Genomic DNA, 18662 nt, shown 5'->3' with positions numbered 1-18662 from the left:
GTGGCCCGCTGTATCTTTTCCAAAAAATCTGTTATGTCTTGGCTTTGCCTTGTCTAACATGTGAACTTGATACTTTTGGTTCCCAATATGGTGCTGGTAAAGTTATAATGGCCTTTTAGAGAACTGGGACCACATGGTCAGGTTCAGAGATAAAGTAGAACCCATGATCTAGTAGCACGTGCTCTGACCTAAGTGTGTGTTGAGGGGCAGAGAAGGGTCCTCCCACCAGCGGATGGCATGGACCAAGCAGGGTAGGAGAGGTAAGGCAGGCAGGGCCGAGGAGCAGGGGTCTTCCCACAGTCCTATATCCACTCTGTCAGTAAATGGCCACTGAAAATTGAAAGTAAATGCAAAGCTGTCTTTCCAGTGGAGGTGCCCCCCACCCCCATGCCGCCCCTTGTCCCCCACCCCCTGGAATCCCTGACTTTCCAGCCACTACCCACCTCCTGAAGGGCCTGTGTTAAACCCTTTGGTCTGTGTTTCTGTAAAGTGTGGGACAGCAAAGACAAAACAAAAGGGAAAGTGATTCTGTGATTCTGAGTGAGAGACCCATGAGCCAACTCCTCCTACATACAAAATGTATGATGGGTTTCAAAATGTTTCACTGACAGCGTTCCTAGACTGTTAGGAAAATTCCTCTGAGGTCCAAACTTTTCATTGTATAACCATGTCTTGTTGGTTGGCAAGTTGAAGGTCCCGGTAGGAGTGATGAGTAAGATTCAGAGTCAGCTTGCCAAGTAGTTTTGGAAACAACGTTGGTAGGTGACAGGGTGTAATCCCCCTGGCAGCCAAAGAAAAAACTGCTGTCTTTTACCACCTAAAAAGCAGTATATTCCTGATATGAAAGTTGCACCTACAGAAGGAACCATACTATCAAGGGTGTCACCCCACTGCTCCTGACAGATTGACTACATGGGGTTTTTTAACTCTCTTCACCAAAGCTGACAAGGTCATGGCATCCTTTTAGGAAAAAGACCGTGAGACCCCACGGGCCAACTAGCAAAGTGTGCAATAGGATCCTGGTAGGCAGTAACAAGCCTGGTTGATGTAGTTAGTGACAAGGGGACAGGAGTCCTTGACCATGGTCCCCGAGAGCCCTGATGAGTTGTGTTGGTTTTTATTTTATTTTATTTTATTTTATTTTACTTTATATTTTATTTTATTACTTTATTTTATTTTATTATTTTTAAATGTTTATTTATTTTTGAGAGAGAGCATGCACAAGCAGGGGAGGGGCAGAGAGAGAGGGAGACACAGAATTTGAGATCATGACCGGAGCCAAAGTTGGATGCTTAACTGACTGAACCATCCAGGTGCCCCAAGTTGTGTTGGTTTTTCGAGAAAAAAGGGAGAGGGTCCCATAAAATGTTTAAAAACATTCCGTGGTTGTTCCTTACCCGTCTGTATTACTAAGGAAAGGAAAACTGTTTCCATTAGACAGGTGGCTGTGGCTACAGATAAAATACTCCCTGGTGATCAGTTCGTCAAAGATATACTGAATGTATTGTGGGAATAAATGTGTTAAATACATGTAACATTTCTCTAAACTGTAAGGGATGTTTTCGGTGGGGAAATGCCATGATTAGAGCAGCGGTAGTGGGTTGAGTGGACCACCAGGAGTCTACCTTGTTCTCTGGGTTCAGTCATGCGGTATCAGTAAAGTAGTATGGGATTCCAAGGAAAGGGAAGGGGTGGAAAGGAAGATCACTGTCTTGATCAAAGAACTAGTACAGACAAACATGCTTAAGGAAACAATCCAGGGGTGTCTGGCTGGTTCAGTTGGAAGAGGTGCAACTTTGGGCGTAGAGATTACTAAGATAGATAGATCGATAGATCGGTAGATAGATAGACAATCCAACAGTACAAACTGCTCTTCCACTGCGGCCAGTCAGCCCTCATGAGACATGTGAGCTACACATGTCAGTGACTGACATTACACAGACTGAGACCAGTGGTAAAATTATGTGGCCACTAGGCAATGGTTCCTTAGGGTTTTGGACATGGCACTTGCCTGACCTCACCACCCAGAATACCCCAACTGAGAGACAATTACTGGCTTGATATTGAGCGCTAATGCACACTGAGACGGACACGGCAAAGTGCTGTTCTACCTGATGTCCCGTGGGAAACGAGAACATCAAGTGGGTACTGCCTGACAAGCATCCCTGATTATGTGGCTGCAGTACATCCAGAAAATAGCACACCAGCCATTAAGTGGTTAGTCGCCCTCTAGATGTGTTGACTCAGATGCAGGGTCTATGCCAACACCTCAGATTTCTTGGGGGCTTACCTTCACTGAAGTTACTGACAATGCCTGGGCCTGGTTCATGGATAGATCAGCTCAGTTGGGGGCCATGGGGTGTCCTGGGGTGATGCTGCCTTATACCCCCCAAAGAAAATTGTCTAAAACTATGCATGGAAAGGAGAACGCTCGCTGTTGTGAGCTGTGCTACTTGCTCTGGAAAAGACCTCCCCAAATACACCCTGTTACATTTTCATTGACTCATGAGCAAGTGGGCTGATGCCTGGCAGTGGAAGGCCTGGATGAACAAGTCTCAGCCTCTTTGGCAATGATCATCATGGCAGCAGATCACACAAGACCCATACCCTCTGTTCATGACCCGGAGGGATGCCCGTGGCAAAGGTTTCCTTGGATCAACATGGGTGAAATCAGCAAGCTGAGGAGACCTGTGACACAAATGTAAGGACCGTAGCCATCCAGACAGACTGCTGCACAGGGCATGGTACTCCATCCACGGGAGCCCCCAAACAAGGCACAGTGACCGCAGTATGTGAAGCCAAAGAAGGTGGCAAATATGCCCAGACCGCCAGCTAGACATTCCAGTGGTAAAAGAAATTTGGGGGCTCATAGTGAGGGGTACTGGACCTGGCCTGTCCTACCAAACAGACTGTACAGGTCCCCTACCATCCTCTTGAGGGTACCATCGGACATCGATTGTAGCAGACACCTCTTCAAGGTATGACACTACCGTCTCCATCTCCACAGCACGAGGGGCACACTATTCAAAGACCCTTCGATGGACAGTGCTATACATTTGGTTTCCCAAGAGCATCCATTCAAACAATGGTTCCCACTTGAAGTAAAAAGGACCCAGCAGTGGCAGCTGCGTGGAACATTCACTGAACCTTCCATGCCTCGTATCATCCCCAGGAAGCCAGTGCCACTGAAACGTGGAGTGGACTCTTAAAGGAGAAACTGAAAAAGATAACTGGATAACCCAGCCTCAGCTCCCAGTGGATGACACACCTAAGAAAGCCAGTTTGGAATATCTATGTGACAATTCACCAGGAGGGTATCTGCCATTTCAACAGAATTCTTCATTGTGAGATTGGAGAGCCAGGAAGAGGCCCGAGATAGGCTGTAAGAGACCCGAGCCGCATAATTAACTCTTCTCATTCCCCCATTTTTCTTCCCACACCTACCCCCTTGGAAAACTAACAGCTACTTTGCAAGTAGCGAGAAGAGTCATGGAGTAAGCTATCCTAACCTGGTGCTTCTTTCGCCATCACTTCTGCTTGCCGCTCTTGGGCAGTAATAGATATGGACGGTAATGGCCACGAATATGAGGTTTCAGCTCCCAAGATGGCCCCGATGTGGGGATGGGAGATGTTCTAGAATGGTAGGAGGTATACAAGGAAGAAATCACTGAGGCACCTCAGGAGAGAGCAGGGCTCATGTGAGGGTTAGGACACACAGGAGGATTGGGACAAAAAAGTGAAGGGACTGCTAGGAGGTTGTCACATTGTACACATGGCTGTGGGGAGAGGAATACCTCTGGCTTGTGGGAGATAAGGGGTCATCCCGGGAAGTTGGAGGTGCAGGGAGGGACTATTAATCTCTCTCTCTCTCTCTCTCTCTCTCTCTCTCTCTCAGCCCCTATCTACAGACAAGGTGGCATCTAACTGACATGTGGCCAAGTTAACTCAGACCACCACCGCCCTCAACTTGACCGCTGGCCAAATAGAATCTCAATCTAAAAACTCTTAGAAACCTCCCAAGGGCCAGTGATTTCAGAAATGGTCAGCCTCCAATAAAGATAACAGGACAAGATTAACCTTCTGGACACTGATCTGGTCTCTTTAGCTTCATCCTGTTACTGTTGGCCTCTTGTTCATTTGTCACAGGCTGCTCCAAACCCTTCAGCACGGGTGGTAATAGGCAACCGTAATGCCCGGCACTTCCGCGGGGTTGGCTGAAGTGGGGTGTGCGTGGTTGCAACTCCGGTTGCCCTTGGATGGGGCGCCTGGCTGCAGTATATACTCCAAACAGGCCTAATCAACCTACAGGGAGTCACGGTTGTGGTGACTCTCATCCAATACTGCCAAAGACAGATTTGGTAGGCGCTCCCATCAGTAGAACTGGAATATTTATCTGATGGGGTATTTATATCCCTGCAAATTCTGGGATATGTGAAGGGTTGGGGTTGAACAGTGGAGCAGCCCAGTACCTATCTATGCACACAGAGACTTGAGCCATAGCTTATAAGTTTTGGCAGAACACTTTGCCATCTTCCTGGGACATGGAAGAACGTTCTGTGAGGAGTTGCAATAAGGCCCGCATCCACTCACCTCCCTATCTCACTAGGGAGGTTGTCATGAAACAATTTCTCATCACCTCCCAGGTTCCGATGAAGTGTGGGGTTTCTGCCCACCCCCACTCAGACAAGAGCTGCAGAACATAAAACCCTTTGGCTGCAGTCTAGAAGGAACGCCTCAGCAACGGGATACCCCATAACTCACGCTGCACTCATCTGGTGGGAAAAGTTTCAGTGTCGTCTTTTTGAATGTGCGGGACAAGGTTCCTGGGGAGCCGGCACCTTTGCCTTACTCTTCCTTTCATTATTTAGCAATAAAATGTCTAAATCTAACAGTGACTTGTTGTATCTTTGTTGATTAAATCAGTCTGGCCTTGGCTTTGCCTTTTCTTGCTTGACATTTCCTCATCAGTCAAATAAGAGAATTCTATTAGTAGTTATCTCAAAGAGGTGCCCTGTGGCTACACACATGTTAAGGTGAATAACTCAAGGCAGGCCATAATGGCAATTACCAATTCACAGATATAATGCCTAAAACGTACTAACCCACCTCAAGGCAAAGGCTGGTAACCTGGGGTGTGCAGACAGGCTCAGGGGTGGGGGATGGAAAACTGAAATTCTATGCAATATGTGGTAAACAGACTCGTTTTTTGTTGTTGCAAAGTGCCATAGCTTTCAGATGTTTAAAAGGTTGTGATAGAGATTCTCTCCTTACCAGATTCTGCTCAGGCTCTTCCCAGCCCTCTTCTTAACTGGGCCTCGGCTGGGGTCTAGAAAGACTTGAACTCATGGACATAGTTTCTAACAGCTCAGAGTAGCCTCCATAGGATGACCTTCATTCCGAGGACAAAGGCCCCTTAAAGTGCCGCCCTGAGGGGTGCCTGAGTGGCTCAGTCGGTGAAGCATCTGCTTTTGGCTCAGGTCACGATCTCACAGTTTGTGAGTTCCAGCCCTGCATCGGGCTCTGTACTGACAGCCCAGAGCTTGAAGCCTGCTCGGATTCTGTGTCTCCCTCTCTCTCTGTCCCTCCCCTGCTTGCACTCTAAAGAACTTCCTGTTTGTTCTGGCTGACACCTAAAGATAAGGCCCCTGTGCAGTCTCTGAGGAAGTATAGAAGTCCTGCTGAGAAGCACCAGTTAACTAACCATATGAGTTTCACATGGACCAGCTGCCCCCCTTCCTGCCTTTTGTAATTTTTCATTTCCCTGACTCTGCTCAAGGCCTGCCATCCTGCTCCCCGCTCTCTCCCTCTTTTAAAAGACATAGTCACCCCTGCCCACACCAGAATGGAGTTTATCTCCTTCCCCTCCTGACAGCCACTACTGAATAAAACCTGTTTTCACCACTCTAACTCATGTCCGCTATGCTTACCTTTGACAGCTGTGGGCACCTTGAAAACTCGAAAGCAACACTGAGCCGAAAAGCAGAAACTACACAAACCTCCCTCAACCGAGGAATAGAGGAACACATTGTGGCATATCCCCACCGTGGAATATTAGTCAGCCATAAAAAGGAACAAAGTACTGATGCTCACGTGCTACAACATGGATGAACCGTGAAGACGTCATGCTAACTGGAGGAAGCTTTTCACAGTAGAGCACGTATTCAATGAGCCCATTTATACGAAGTATCCAGAACAGGCAAATCCACAGAGGAAGAGGATAGATTAATGGCTGCCAGGGGCTGATGAGGGAATGAGGCCCCGGCGGTGCTAAAGAGCACGAGGTTTCCTTCCGGGGCAACGAAAACATTTGAAAATTGATGTGGTAATGGTTGCACAAGTCTGCGAATATACTAAAAGCCGTTTAGTTGTTCATCAGGGTGGATTCTATGGCATGCGATTATATCTCAAAAAAGCTGTTACAAGAAAAAAACAAAACAAAACACTAAAATCTCCCCTGGAAAAAAGTGATACCGCATTGCAAGGTTCTATTTTCCTACTTAGTGGCCTGTTTAGTTTAGTGACTGGTAGACTCCTTAGGGAGGCTCTCAGCACGGCAAAAACTAAAAACAAAAAACAAAACAAACAAACAAAAAACACAACAAACACTCAAACAGCAAGTAAATAGCGCCAAGGACAAAAGTAAACTCACAAACCTCACGTACTGTTTTGCCAGTGTCACTAAACCTGCCCCTAAAAGTTGGCAGGCCATCAGTTGGATAAACAGAGGGAGAGAGGTAACTCTAGGCACGGGCCACTCCTTTGCCTACACTGGCAGAGGGTCAGAAAGAAGGCCCACTCAGGGTCAAAGGTGAAGAGGAACCCCGCTGGGACCGTCATGTCTCAGTGCTGTCAAAGCCTCATGGAGAATTTAGCCCCAACCCCCTCACACAAGTGGAATTCACATTTCCGGGGGACAGAAGGTGCTAAATAATTAACAGCATTCCCAGGTTCTCCTAGCTCTCAACCTTGCCTTGAATGATCTCCTCCAAGATCAGACCAGCCCAGGGGCACTATTTGGACTTAGGATGAGCAGGATTACTTTATTTGTTATTATGAATATTTTAATGTGGAGAGTTAAAGAAAATAACATTATAAATGCACATGCACCCACGCACTCAAATGAAGAGAACTGTTAGTATTTGTCATATTTGCTTCAAATCTTTTTCCAAAAGGAAAATATTTCCAAGTTCCCTTCTTGTCCTTCCCTTTGCCCTCCCTCCCCAGGACAACCACTATCCTGAATCAGAAATGTATCCTTTCTGTCAACGTTTATATAATTTTATTGTATATATAGGTGTCCAGTGATAGCTTATAGTATTTTTGTGTGGTTTTTAATTTACAGAAATAGTATTCTACTGTACCTATCATTCTATACTCAACCTTGCTGTTTTGGGACTTTTGGTTTTTTGTTTATTTTTTAAGTAGGCTTCATGCCCAGTGCAGAGCCCAAGGCGGGGCTCGAACTCACGATCCTGAGACCAAGACCTGAGCTGAGATTAAGAATCAGACGCTTAACCGACTGAGCCACCCAGGTGTCCTTCAACCTTGTTTTTGAGTTCTTTATTGATACATTAAGAGCTTGTGCATTTATTATGACTGTTGTATATTGTTCCATTGTATGACTATATCACAATTTATTCATCCTGCTTATGGGTATTTAACAGGTTTCTGAATTTTTGATTTTACAAACAAAGCCGCAAAAAAAATGTTGTGCATGCGTGTAGCCCTTACTTCAATCATCACAAAAATGTCTGGTTTTATGCAAGAAGACAGAACTGTCATAAGTTACTAAGACATGTACCAGACCATAGGACAGTAAGAATTTCCCTCTGATTTTGCACTCGTAGAGAAACAACGGGCTGAGGATACAGGGTGATCCATGAAAAAGCATTGCCTGGGACACCCTCAGAGAGGCCGTCAGGGAAATAGATACACTGCTCACCCCCCACTTACACCCCTCACACACCCAGAGGAAAACCGCAGTATGTTGAGGGCACTCTGCCCACAAACTGGACGAGTCTCAGGTGAAACAATGAGGGCGTTCAAAGAACAAGGACTGCACGATCAGCAGGTGACGCAGAACTAGAAAGAAGATGTAGGCAGACAGGTGGAAATCGAAAGTAAGGACCCAGAACCAAACAAGGGTAGAAGAGAAAAGGCCATTGGAAGACCTCAAAATATCACGCGAGACCAGGAAGCACTTGGTCAGCCTTGCATTTATCTCCTGCTTTCCATTCTTTGGCTCTCGTGGTTTTTTAAAAAAAATTTAATAGGTAATACACACATGCACACTGTTAAAATTCAAAACAGTGAAAAAGTAAACAAAAGGGCCCAAAAGTTGGCAAACTGTGCCTGGGCAGGGTGATGCCAGAGAAAACCTGGTGGAGGTCCAGAGCAGTCCTGCAATAAAAGATAAGACTTCCTCCTAATTCTCATCTTCAGACGCCAAGAAACCATCACACAGAGGCAATCATTATTGCCGATTCCTTGTGTGTCCTCCCAGAGATATTTCATGCACCTACTAAACACATATATGCATGTATATCTCACATTCCCCCTTCATCCACAGATGATGGCATATAATACCATTTTGGGTCTCACTTTCTTCCCATCTCTTAGCAAGCAATTACATTAATACCCATAGAGCTGTCCCTGTTCTTTTTGGTGGTTGCATAAATTCCACCAGATGAAGACACTATAATCAATTAGACCCTTAACGGGACATGTAAGTCATTCTAATCTTTCCCAATCAGAAATCCTGCTACTTTGAATATTCGGTACTCTCTTTGACCACAGAATTTTATCTGTAAGATAAAAATTCTAACAGTGCAGTTGCTAAGGTGGTATGATTCACACTTTTGACCTTAATACCCGGTTTCAGTTCCCAACCCTGAGGCTTAAAGGCAGTACATCCAATTTTGCCATAGTCTCAAGGACTACCATAATGTCTTCCAGATGAGACTGAAAGCCAAAAAAAGGTAACTAGAGGACAATCTCCGAAGGGCTGGATGGTAACATGAGTACTGGGACAGAAAATCCATCTAATCAATGGTATTAGCCAAACTGAAGAAAGAATGTGTTAACAGAATGGGAGGGGTCGTTACAAAACCCAGAAGAGGGAAGTCAAACAGCGAGAATTTGGCAGCATTTATCTTTCAAGAGAGAGATACTTAATCTAATGGACAGGCACCAGAGAAGCACATTCAACCAGGTTTCTCCAAGGCTTAGATGAAATTTCCTTCCATACAATTCCACTCCTTTAGTTCTGGGGTCTCTGCATACTAAGCAGTCCACTAATGTAGGTACTACTTTTTCTCCCTAGGTACCTGGATCCTAGGAAGAGCGGGCAGTGGATTAAAGACGGCCACAGATTCTTTGACATCCTTCCCATTAAGAGGTGAGGTCTACATCTTCTCCTCTAGAATCTAGGTGGGCTCTGTACCTGCTCTGATGGGTAGAATACAGTAGAAATGATGCTGCTCCAGGTTTCAGGCCCAGGCCTTAAGAAACTGGCAACTCCCACTTTCTTTCCCTTGGAACATTCACTTTGGGGAAAGCCAGGGCCCCATAAGAAGTCTGATCATCCAGAGACCACCATGGTGTAAGGAAGCCCAAACTAGCCACATGGAAAGAGAGAGAGATGCTTAGCTGATCTGGTCAGACCAGGCCAGGCACCAAACATGCAACTGAAGAAGCCATCTTGGAAATTCCAGTCCCAGGAGATGTGACATGGGGAAACACTGAGGAAGCCATGGAAACAAATTTAGCTTCCGAACAGAAACATGGCCCCACTCGAGCCATCCCAGCCATATCCAGCCATTCAAACTGAAGCCCTGCTCCCTTGGGAAGCTGAGATAAGTCACTTCTGATGTGCACTGCCCAAATTCCTGACCCACAAAATCATGAGTGTACCAAAATGTTGTTTTAAGCCATTATATTTTGGGACAGCTTGTTATGCAGCAATAGATCATTAGAATAGGGGGTTTCTATGTGATGGAGCATTATGATTCCCGAGAGGGCTGACTTCTTCAGTAAATAAACCGTGGGCACTCCAGTCCACAATTTGTTTCTGTGGGTTTGGCCAATGTTGGTCAGTCCCTAATAGTCTGCCCATGTTCAATTTGCTGATAAAATATAGTTTCTGAACTCGAAAAGTTGAGACCTGAATGGTGAGGCTTACTCAGTCTGCCCACCGCCCTTACTGTCTTTTCACTCGATCTTATGTCAAACAACCCAGACCAAAGCGCTAAGGAGAGTCTCACAAAGTTTACCACCTGATGGAACCACTGCTTGGTACCACTCACAGCCCTTTGGCTGGTACATGACATTTATTTATTTATTTATTTATTTATTTATTTATTTATTTATCAAACATTACTAAGAACCTTCCCTGTACCAAGGACTGTATCTGGCACTGGAGGGCACGGAGGTGGGAAAGGCACAGGCCCAGCCCTCAGAACTTACCAGCCCAGCCCCTAAGCCATATAAACAGGTGATGGCATGAAACATGTGCCATCTAAATATATAAAGCAAATATTAACAGATCTAAAGGGAGAACCAGGGAGCAATACAGTAACAGTAGTGGAAATTGATACCCCACTTTCATCAATGGACAGACCACCGAGACAGAAAATCAATAAGGAAATATTGGCCTTAAGTGACACAATAGACCGGATGGACTTAAGAGATATATACAGAACATTCCATCCAAACGCAGCAGGATACACATTCTTCTCAAGTGAACATGAAACATTCTCCAGGCTAGATCACATGATAGGCCACAAAACAAGTCTTAACAAATTTAAGAAGAGTAAAATCGTATGGAGGATCTTTTCTCACCACAGTGGTATGAAACTAGAAATCAATTACAAAAAAAGAAAAACCTGGAAAATTCATAAATATGTGGAGATTAAACAACATGCTACTGAATAATCGTGGGTCAAAGAAGAGATCAGAAGAGAAAATCAAAAAAATATCTAAAGACAAATGAAAATGGAAAATACAACATATCAAAACGGAAAGGGAGAAGGGGTGCCTGGGAAAAGGAGGCTGGGGCCTTGAACATCCCTGTGAGGAGTTCAATGCTGATTCCCCAGGTCCTGTGGAGATTCCTGAGCAGGGGAACCAAACATGCTTTAGGGACACTGACGCAGCAGCGGTACATGCATAAGACTGAGCTGAAAAAACACCAAGCAGGAGGGGGCGCCCAGACACCATCCCTTCCCACAGTCGCCATGGGGCTGTTCATGCTGCCAGCCAAGCCACAGCCAAGCAGGGAGGCTGACCTGGTGCCGGAGCTGCCAGAGCTGGAAACGATATGTCTTCTGCATTGGGCAGAACAAAGCCTGCCACGTTCAGAAGGTCCCAGGTCATCTGGCCTTTGATGCTGATATCAGTGGAGAGCGGGATTGCAGGCTTCAGGGAAAGGGCAGGGAGGGGGGAAGAGTGGTAAAAGCCATAATTTATGGAGTGCTGCAAAAGTAATTCTAAGAGAGAAGTTCGGAGTGATAAATGCCTACATTATGAAACAAGAAAGATCTCAGGTACGCAACCTAACTTTACACCTCAAGAAACTAGGAAAGGAATAACAAACTAACCCCAAAGTTAATAGAAAGGAGAAAATAACAAAGATCAGGGTGGAAATAAATAGAAACTAAAAAGGCAATAGAAAATATCCATGAAAACAATCTGACTAAAAAATGGGCAGAAAATCCATATAGATATTTTTCCACAGAAAACATACAAGTGGCCAACAGGTACGTGAAAAGATGCCCAACATCAAAAATCATCAGGGAAATGCAAATCAAAACCACAATGAGATATCACCTCATACCTGTTAAGATGGACATCAAAAGAATAAGAAACAACAAGTGTTGGTGAGGATGTGGAGAAAAGGGAACCTTTGTGCACTCTCAGTGGGAATGCAAACTGGTGCAGCCACCGTGGGAAACAGTGTGGAGGTTCCTCAAAAAATTACAAATAAAACTACTCTTGGGGCAGCTGGGTGGCTCAGTCGATTGAACATCTGACTTTGGCCCAGGTCATGATCTCATGGTTCACGAGTTCGAGCCCCACGTTTGGCTCTGTGCTGACAGCTCAGAGCCTGGAGCCTGCTTCCGATTCTGTGTCTTCCTCTCCCTGCCCTCCCCTGCTTGCTCTCTCTCTCTCTCCTCTCTCTCTCTCAAAAATAAATAAAAATATTTTTTAAAAAATAAAACAAACAAACAAACAAAAATTTGTTTGTTTGTGCAAAACAAACAAAAACAAAACTACCCTATGATCCAGCAATTCTACTGTGGGTATTTATTTAAAGAAAACAAAAACACTAACTCAAAAAGATATAAGCACCCCCAAGTTCGCTGCAGCATTATTTACAATAGCCAAGACCTGGAATCAACCTAAGTGTCCACTGATGAATAAATTGATAAATTGTACTATAGGGGCGCCTGGGTGGCTCAGTGGGTTAAGTGTCGGACTTCAGCTCAGGTCATGGGTTCGTGGGTTCGAGCCCCACATCGGGCTCTGTACTGACAGCTCAGAGCCTGGAGCCTGCTTTGGATTTTGTGTCTCCCTCTCTCTCTGCCCCTCTCTCTCTCAGGCTGTCTGTCTCTTTCTCAAAAATAAACATTAAAAATTTTTTTAATTAAGAAAAAAGAAATTGTGGTATATATACAGTGGAACATTATTCAGCCACACAAAAGAAGGAAATCTTGCCACTTAGGACAACATGGATTGACCCTGAGGGCATTATGTTAAGTGAAATAAATCAGAGAAAGACAAATTTTGACTGATCCTTCTCTTCCATGTGAAATCTAAAAACAAAACAAACCCAAACTGAACTCATAGATATAGAGAACAGATCGGTGGTTGCCAGAGGAGGCGGGTGGGAGTAGGGAAAATGGGTGAAGGGGGTCAAAAGACAAAAAGTGCAGACAGAAAATAAGTGAGTCCCGGGGATGTAATGTTCAGCATGGTGGCTATAACTATTAGTACACTATTGTATATTTAAAAGTTCCTAAGAGAGTAGATCTCTTTTTTATGTTTTTAAAATTTATTTTTGAGGGTGGGGGAGGGGCAGAGAGAATGGGAGAGAGAGAGGATCCGAAGTGGGTTCTGCACTGGTAGTAGCAAGATCATGACCTGAGCTGAAGTTGGATGCTCGACTGAGCCACCCAGGCACCCCTCTTCCGGTTATTATTTACATCCCTCTAGTGGCTAATGATATAGATCCTTTTTCCATGTGCTTTTAAGCCATTTATATACCTTCTTTGGAGAAATGCCTATTCCAATACTGCTTTCATTTAAAAAATTGAGTTAGTTATTTTATTATTGAACTGTATAAGTTCTTATATATTCTGGACCCAAGTTCTTTATCAGATATATGATTTGCAAATATTTCCTCCCATTCTATGGACTGTCTTTTCACTTTCTTTTTTTTTTATTATTAATTTATTTTCAACTTAGTTAACATACAGTGTCGTTTTGGCTTCAGGAGTAGAATCCAGTCATTCGTCTCTTACATATGACACCCAGTGCTCATCCTGAAAAATACTCACCTTAATTCCCATCCCCCATTTAATCCACCCTCCACCCCCTCCTTCAGCAACCCTCAGTTTGTCCTCTGTATTTAAGAGTCTCTAAGAGAGATCTTAAGAGTTACCACAAGAGGGGTACCTGGGTGGCTTAGTCGGTTAAGCGTCTGACTCCCGATCTCAGCTCAGGTCATGATCTCACAGTTCATGGATTAGAGCCCCTCACTGGACTCCGAGTTGACAGTGTGGAGCCTGCTTGGGATTCTCTCTCTCCCTCTCTCTCTGCCCCTCCGCTGCTCATGCTCTCTAAATTAATTAAAATAAATAAACTTTTTAAAAAAAGAAAAGAAAAAAATTGTAACTATAAAAAAGAGAGGGGCACCTGAGTTGCACAGTCAGTTAAGCATCTGACTCTTGATTTCAGCTCAGGTCATGATCCCACACTTCATGAGTTTGAACCTCATGTCAGGTTCTGGGCTGATAGTGTGGAGCCTGCTTGTGATTCTCTCTCTCCTTTCCTCTCTGCCCCTACTCCGCTCACTCTCTCTATCTCAAAAATAAATAAATAAAGAGAGAGAGAGAGAGAGAAACATGACACATGAAATGACAATTATGGGCACAAGGCAAAGTGGGGCACATGAAGGCAGTCTGCAATAAGAGCTACAGAATAGATGACTGATCTCACCAGTCTCTGGGTCCCCATCTTTGAAAGACATCAACTTAACATAAGTTTACATACAAATTTAACATACGTTTACATTTCATTTTTCTAGCACTCTTGATATTATTTTCTTTAAGAAAGAGAAGGGAACTGCATTTATGGACTAGAACGATTTTCACATGTCCCAGTCCCTACTCCACTCCCTCAAGTCCTACAATGCTCTCCTGAGCTGACTTTATTATTTTTGTGTGTGATATGCAGTTTCGACCCGACAGTCGAGGGTGCCGAGGGGATATTATGGTCAGCTGCCTTTATATCAACTTCAACTGCTCTGCTTTGTGCAGCACTCACCTGGTTGAGGTGGGAGGGACCCCAACCCCAGCTTTAGAGGTGAGCCTACATGTGTCTAAGCTAATTAGAGTATGTCAATGGCCACTATGATGGGTTCAGAGACAGGCAATTAACCCAGGCCAGTCAACTAACTTTTGCAAGGCAGCAGAGCCAAGAGAACTGCAGAAAAGCAAAACTATAGCTTTGATGATCTCATCAATCTCTAGACCAGGCTATATAGCTGTAGGGCATCCAACTATTAGACTTTTTGGTTATATGAACCAATAAAGCTACTTTATCGTTTAAGCCACTGTGAGAGGCAACCAAACAAATCTGAAATGATACAAAGTAGGTCACTGAAATGTATCCTCCTTCTCAATAGGGGTATTAACAGGGTTTTATAGATGCGCAGGCTTTCACTCTTTATTAACTCACACCAGTCACATGTAGTGGGAAGGGCTAGTATAATTTCCACCAGTGCCCTGGGAAGGTTCATGTGACTCCAGATCTCTGGGATACAGGGCAGGAGCCAGGGGACTCTCCAAAATCCTAGCCCTGGCTGCTCCTTTAAAAGGCTACACATTCCTGGGGCGCCTGGATGGCTTAGTCAGTTAAGCATCCTACTTCCGGCTCAGGTCATGATCTCCCAGTTTGTGAGTTAGAGCCCTGGGAGAATCCTCCCTTCGGATTCTGTGTCTCTCCCGCTCTCTCTCTCTCAAAAATAAATAAACACTAAAAAAAGAAATAATAATAAAAGGCTACACATTCCTGGCTTTCTTCTCTTCCTCCTCCACCTCCTAGGGTGGTCTAGAATTTCTTTGGTAGTTACTGCTCTAGAGATAATCCTCAGCAAAACCTTCCAGTAAACTCTCCCTATGAAATGAGGAGGAATCCTTAGTCGCCACCCTTGGGGCATTCACTGGGCCTCTCCTATTTCTAGAGGTTAAATCAAGCAGGAAAAGTTTACAGAACTCTGGTTTCTCAGCTTACTTGGTATCTTAAAGCTCAGCCCAGAAGGAATGATGTTTTTAACCAGCTCTATGTGTCTTGTGACCTGCCCACCAAATCTAAGAAACAAGAGCTAAGCACTTCAAGCACTTCAAGCCCTCATAGCCATTTTCACCCTCATCCTCAACTCCCTGTCCAGCTTTGTCTGGAGGGTGCCTCAGATACTGCCACACCCGATCCTTTGTCCCCAGAGACCCTCTCTACCAATCCTGTCTAATCCATCCTACTGCACACACCATAACCTCGACAGTGCCCCCTAGAGGCCATCTTCACCCCGTGCCTGCTCAAGAGCCCACCATGGCCCCTCGGAGGAACCAGGGCCCTTTGTCTGACCTTCATGGCCCTCCTCAAAGACCTGTCCTATCCCCAGTGCCCAGAGCTCTTCTGAGTTTCTGATTACTGCCCAGCACAGGGACATGGTAACCAGCCCGTTCACCAGCCCGGCCAAAGGCCTGCCCACTCTTCCTGCCAATCACTGATGACCACACATGTGCCTAGAGAGCAAATAAATGAATCAAAGGTGCCACCCAATCCCCAGCCCTGGGCAGGCTTCTCCTCTCAGGGCACTCAAGTTCTCTGCCTCAAATTAGCTGTTTATTGATCTGTTCACTTCCCTCTCTCCCTCTTCCCCCAAAGGAGCATATAAACCCTAGGGTATAAGCTTCCAGCTCAGCACTGAGGGCACTGGTCACCTCTCAATGAATCCCAGCACTTGGAAACGTGCCTGGAGCAGAGTGGACATGTTTATATTTTTTCATAGTCATTAGGAAGACAGATCTGAGGTGAATCTCTTCAGTTCATTTCCTAAAACTCTTCCAACTTAGCCAACATCGGGTTTTCCCATCTCTGTCCATCCAGAGTGGGTTATCTGCCTCCATGTGCATTTCACTGAATAAACTCTTCTTACTGGATTCCTTAATTTAAACAAATGTTCCTTTTCCTTAATGTCTATGATTTTGCTTTCACTCGAGAAGTGACATTTTTCTCTCTGTGGAAAAATCTATCCTGCGAATTGCCTGATGACCATAATCCTCCAGAATCCATTTCCTTTGGAAGAAGTCTGTGGTCGCCAACATCACCACACAAGTAAACAGTCGTTGTGCCACATCTGGCAGCTTATACCCTTACATTACCAAGTAATGTTACCAAGACAGTTCTCTCCTCTCTCAACCCCTGTTCATTTTATTTAAAAAAAAAAAAATTTAATGTTTATTTTTAAGAGAGAGAGAGAGGCAGAGTGCAAGCAGGGGAGGGGCAGAGAGAGAGGGAGACACTGAATCCAAAGCAGTCTCCAGGCTCCCAGCTGTCAGTACAGAGCCCAGCAAGGGATTCACACCCACGAACCCAGGGGTCATGACCTGAGCTGAAGTCAGGTGCTTAACTCTCTGAGCCACCCAGGCACCCCTACCCCTGTTCATTCCAAACCTGGTCTCCCAAGTCCCCTCCTCCCTGGTGCCCTCCTGATTCATACCACTCCGGGACCTTTTCATTTCGGTTCACAGGGTTCTGTCTACCCTTCGCACATAATCCCTACAGATTTCCAGTCTATGACCATAGCTCCAGTCGGTCCTGAGCTAAATTCTCGTGTCCTTCACTTTTGGTCCAACGTGTCCCCATCTCCAGCTTCTTTATCCTTGTGCTCACCCCCACCCCCCCAGTCGCGAGCCCCCACCCTCTCCCCCGCCCCGCCCCCGCTCGGTTACCTGGAGCTTGTGTAAGTGCAGAACGTAGCCTTGCACTAACAGCTGGAAGAAACTGCGCAGCTGCCCCGGCCCCGGAATCTCCTCCAGGGTCCGCAGCCTCCGGTCGCCAGGCCCGTTTCCAGGAGTTTCGGCGGTGGCCGAGACGGCGGCGGGGATCGCGGCCTTGGCTCTGGCCCCGTGCGGGCAAAGGCCAGGGAGGGCCACCCGCGTCCCCAGCAGCGCCCACCGCAGCCTCGCGCCCCTCAACGCAGCCACGCGATCCATGGCCCGCACCGCCCGCGTCTTTGGACCGCGAGTGAAGAGCGCCTGGAACCCGCTCAGAGATCAATCCCAAGGGGGCGGGGTCAAGGCGCCAGCCGCCGGGTAGGCCGGGCGCAGGCTGGCCAGGCCCCTTACCGCTCACTTTCCCTCGCAGTCCTGAGTCTCTCCAACAGGACCTAACCGACGCACAGAAGCCTCCAGCCGTGAGCCTGAGGCCCGGGGGAGGGGCCGGCCCACGCCGCCGCGGAGGCTGCCCCGGGGGATATACGGAGACCGCCCGAGCCCCGACCGTGGCCGCCAATGCCGCGACTCCCCACCTTGCTCTCTCGCGGACTCTCAGCGAGAACTTGAAGTTCTCTGGACCGTACTTTGGTTCGCAGTAGAACAAAGTTCTCGGAAGCCCCACCCAGTGAGTGAGACTGGTCGTCGTCTGACCTGCGGGTTGGCCACCCCAGGGCGCCATCACCCCAGCTGTCCTCCCTTCCCCGGGAGCTGGAACAGGCTGCTGAGATTAAACCGGCCACTGGCTTTTCCTATGCGCCCGCTGGTTGTCCGAGCGCCCAGCCACTAGAGAAAAGAGAAGAAAAGAAAGAAAGAAAAGAAAACCCGTCCCAAATCCAAGGTCATCTGATTCCTGGAGGGTGAAAGCCAAACTGGCAAACAAATTTAAATATTAAGGGGTTGTTAATGCAATTCTACCCCCCCCCCCAACCCCCAACGCGCACACACACTCCTGAATCTGCCAAGGCAGCGTTTTTCAAAGTGCAGGTTCAGCCCAGATTTAGTGACTGCAACCAGAATTATTTTTTTTAATAAGATAAAAAAGAATAAAGCAGTATAGAAAATACTGCCAATAAGAAAGATTATTGTTTCATGAATCCTTTTTTTCACATATATTCAAAGTATATTGAAAAGTTACTTCTATTTCAAAACGTTAAAAACATGGCTTGTACAAATATAAAATAAACACAGATCAAAGATTATGCAACCCATTAGTGAGAGAACCAGCAGCATGGTAAGGCTTGTTCTAAGAACACTGGAAGAATTGTCTTTTTTTTTGTTTTTTTTTAAATATAAAGAGCCAGATGGAGAAAGGGCACATTAGGTTCAAAGGGGCAACAATTAGAGGGTCAGCTAAGGTGGCTACATGTGGATTTATTTTTATTT

General features: G+C 45.9%; 1 protein-coding gene across 1 annotated transcript in view; it reads right to left on the bottom strand.

The window, feature by feature from the left end:
* The window catches only part of LOC106970103 (sterol 26-hydroxylase, mitochondrial), a 33310-nt gene extending 15459 nt beyond the window's left edge, over positions 1–17851 (bottom strand). The window contains exon 1 of the mRNA XM_053215807.1: positions 17235–17851. Coding sequence (XP_053071782.1) covers positions 17235–17498 — 264 coding nt within the window. The 5' untranslated portion in view covers positions 17499–17851. The remainder of the gene's footprint in view (positions 1–17234) is intronic.
* Between the last annotated feature and the right edge of the window lie 811 nt (positions 17852–18662).

Source organism: Acinonyx jubatus, chromosome C1 (assembly GCF_027475565.1).
Source record: "Acinonyx jubatus isolate Ajub_Pintada_27869175 chromosome C1, VMU_Ajub_asm_v1.0, whole genome shotgun sequence".
Taxonomy (NCBI): domain Eukaryota; kingdom Metazoa; phylum Chordata; class Mammalia; order Carnivora; family Felidae; genus Acinonyx; species Acinonyx jubatus.
Note: the sequence above shows the minus strand (reverse complement) of the source record. Positions and strands in the feature narration are given on the sequence as shown.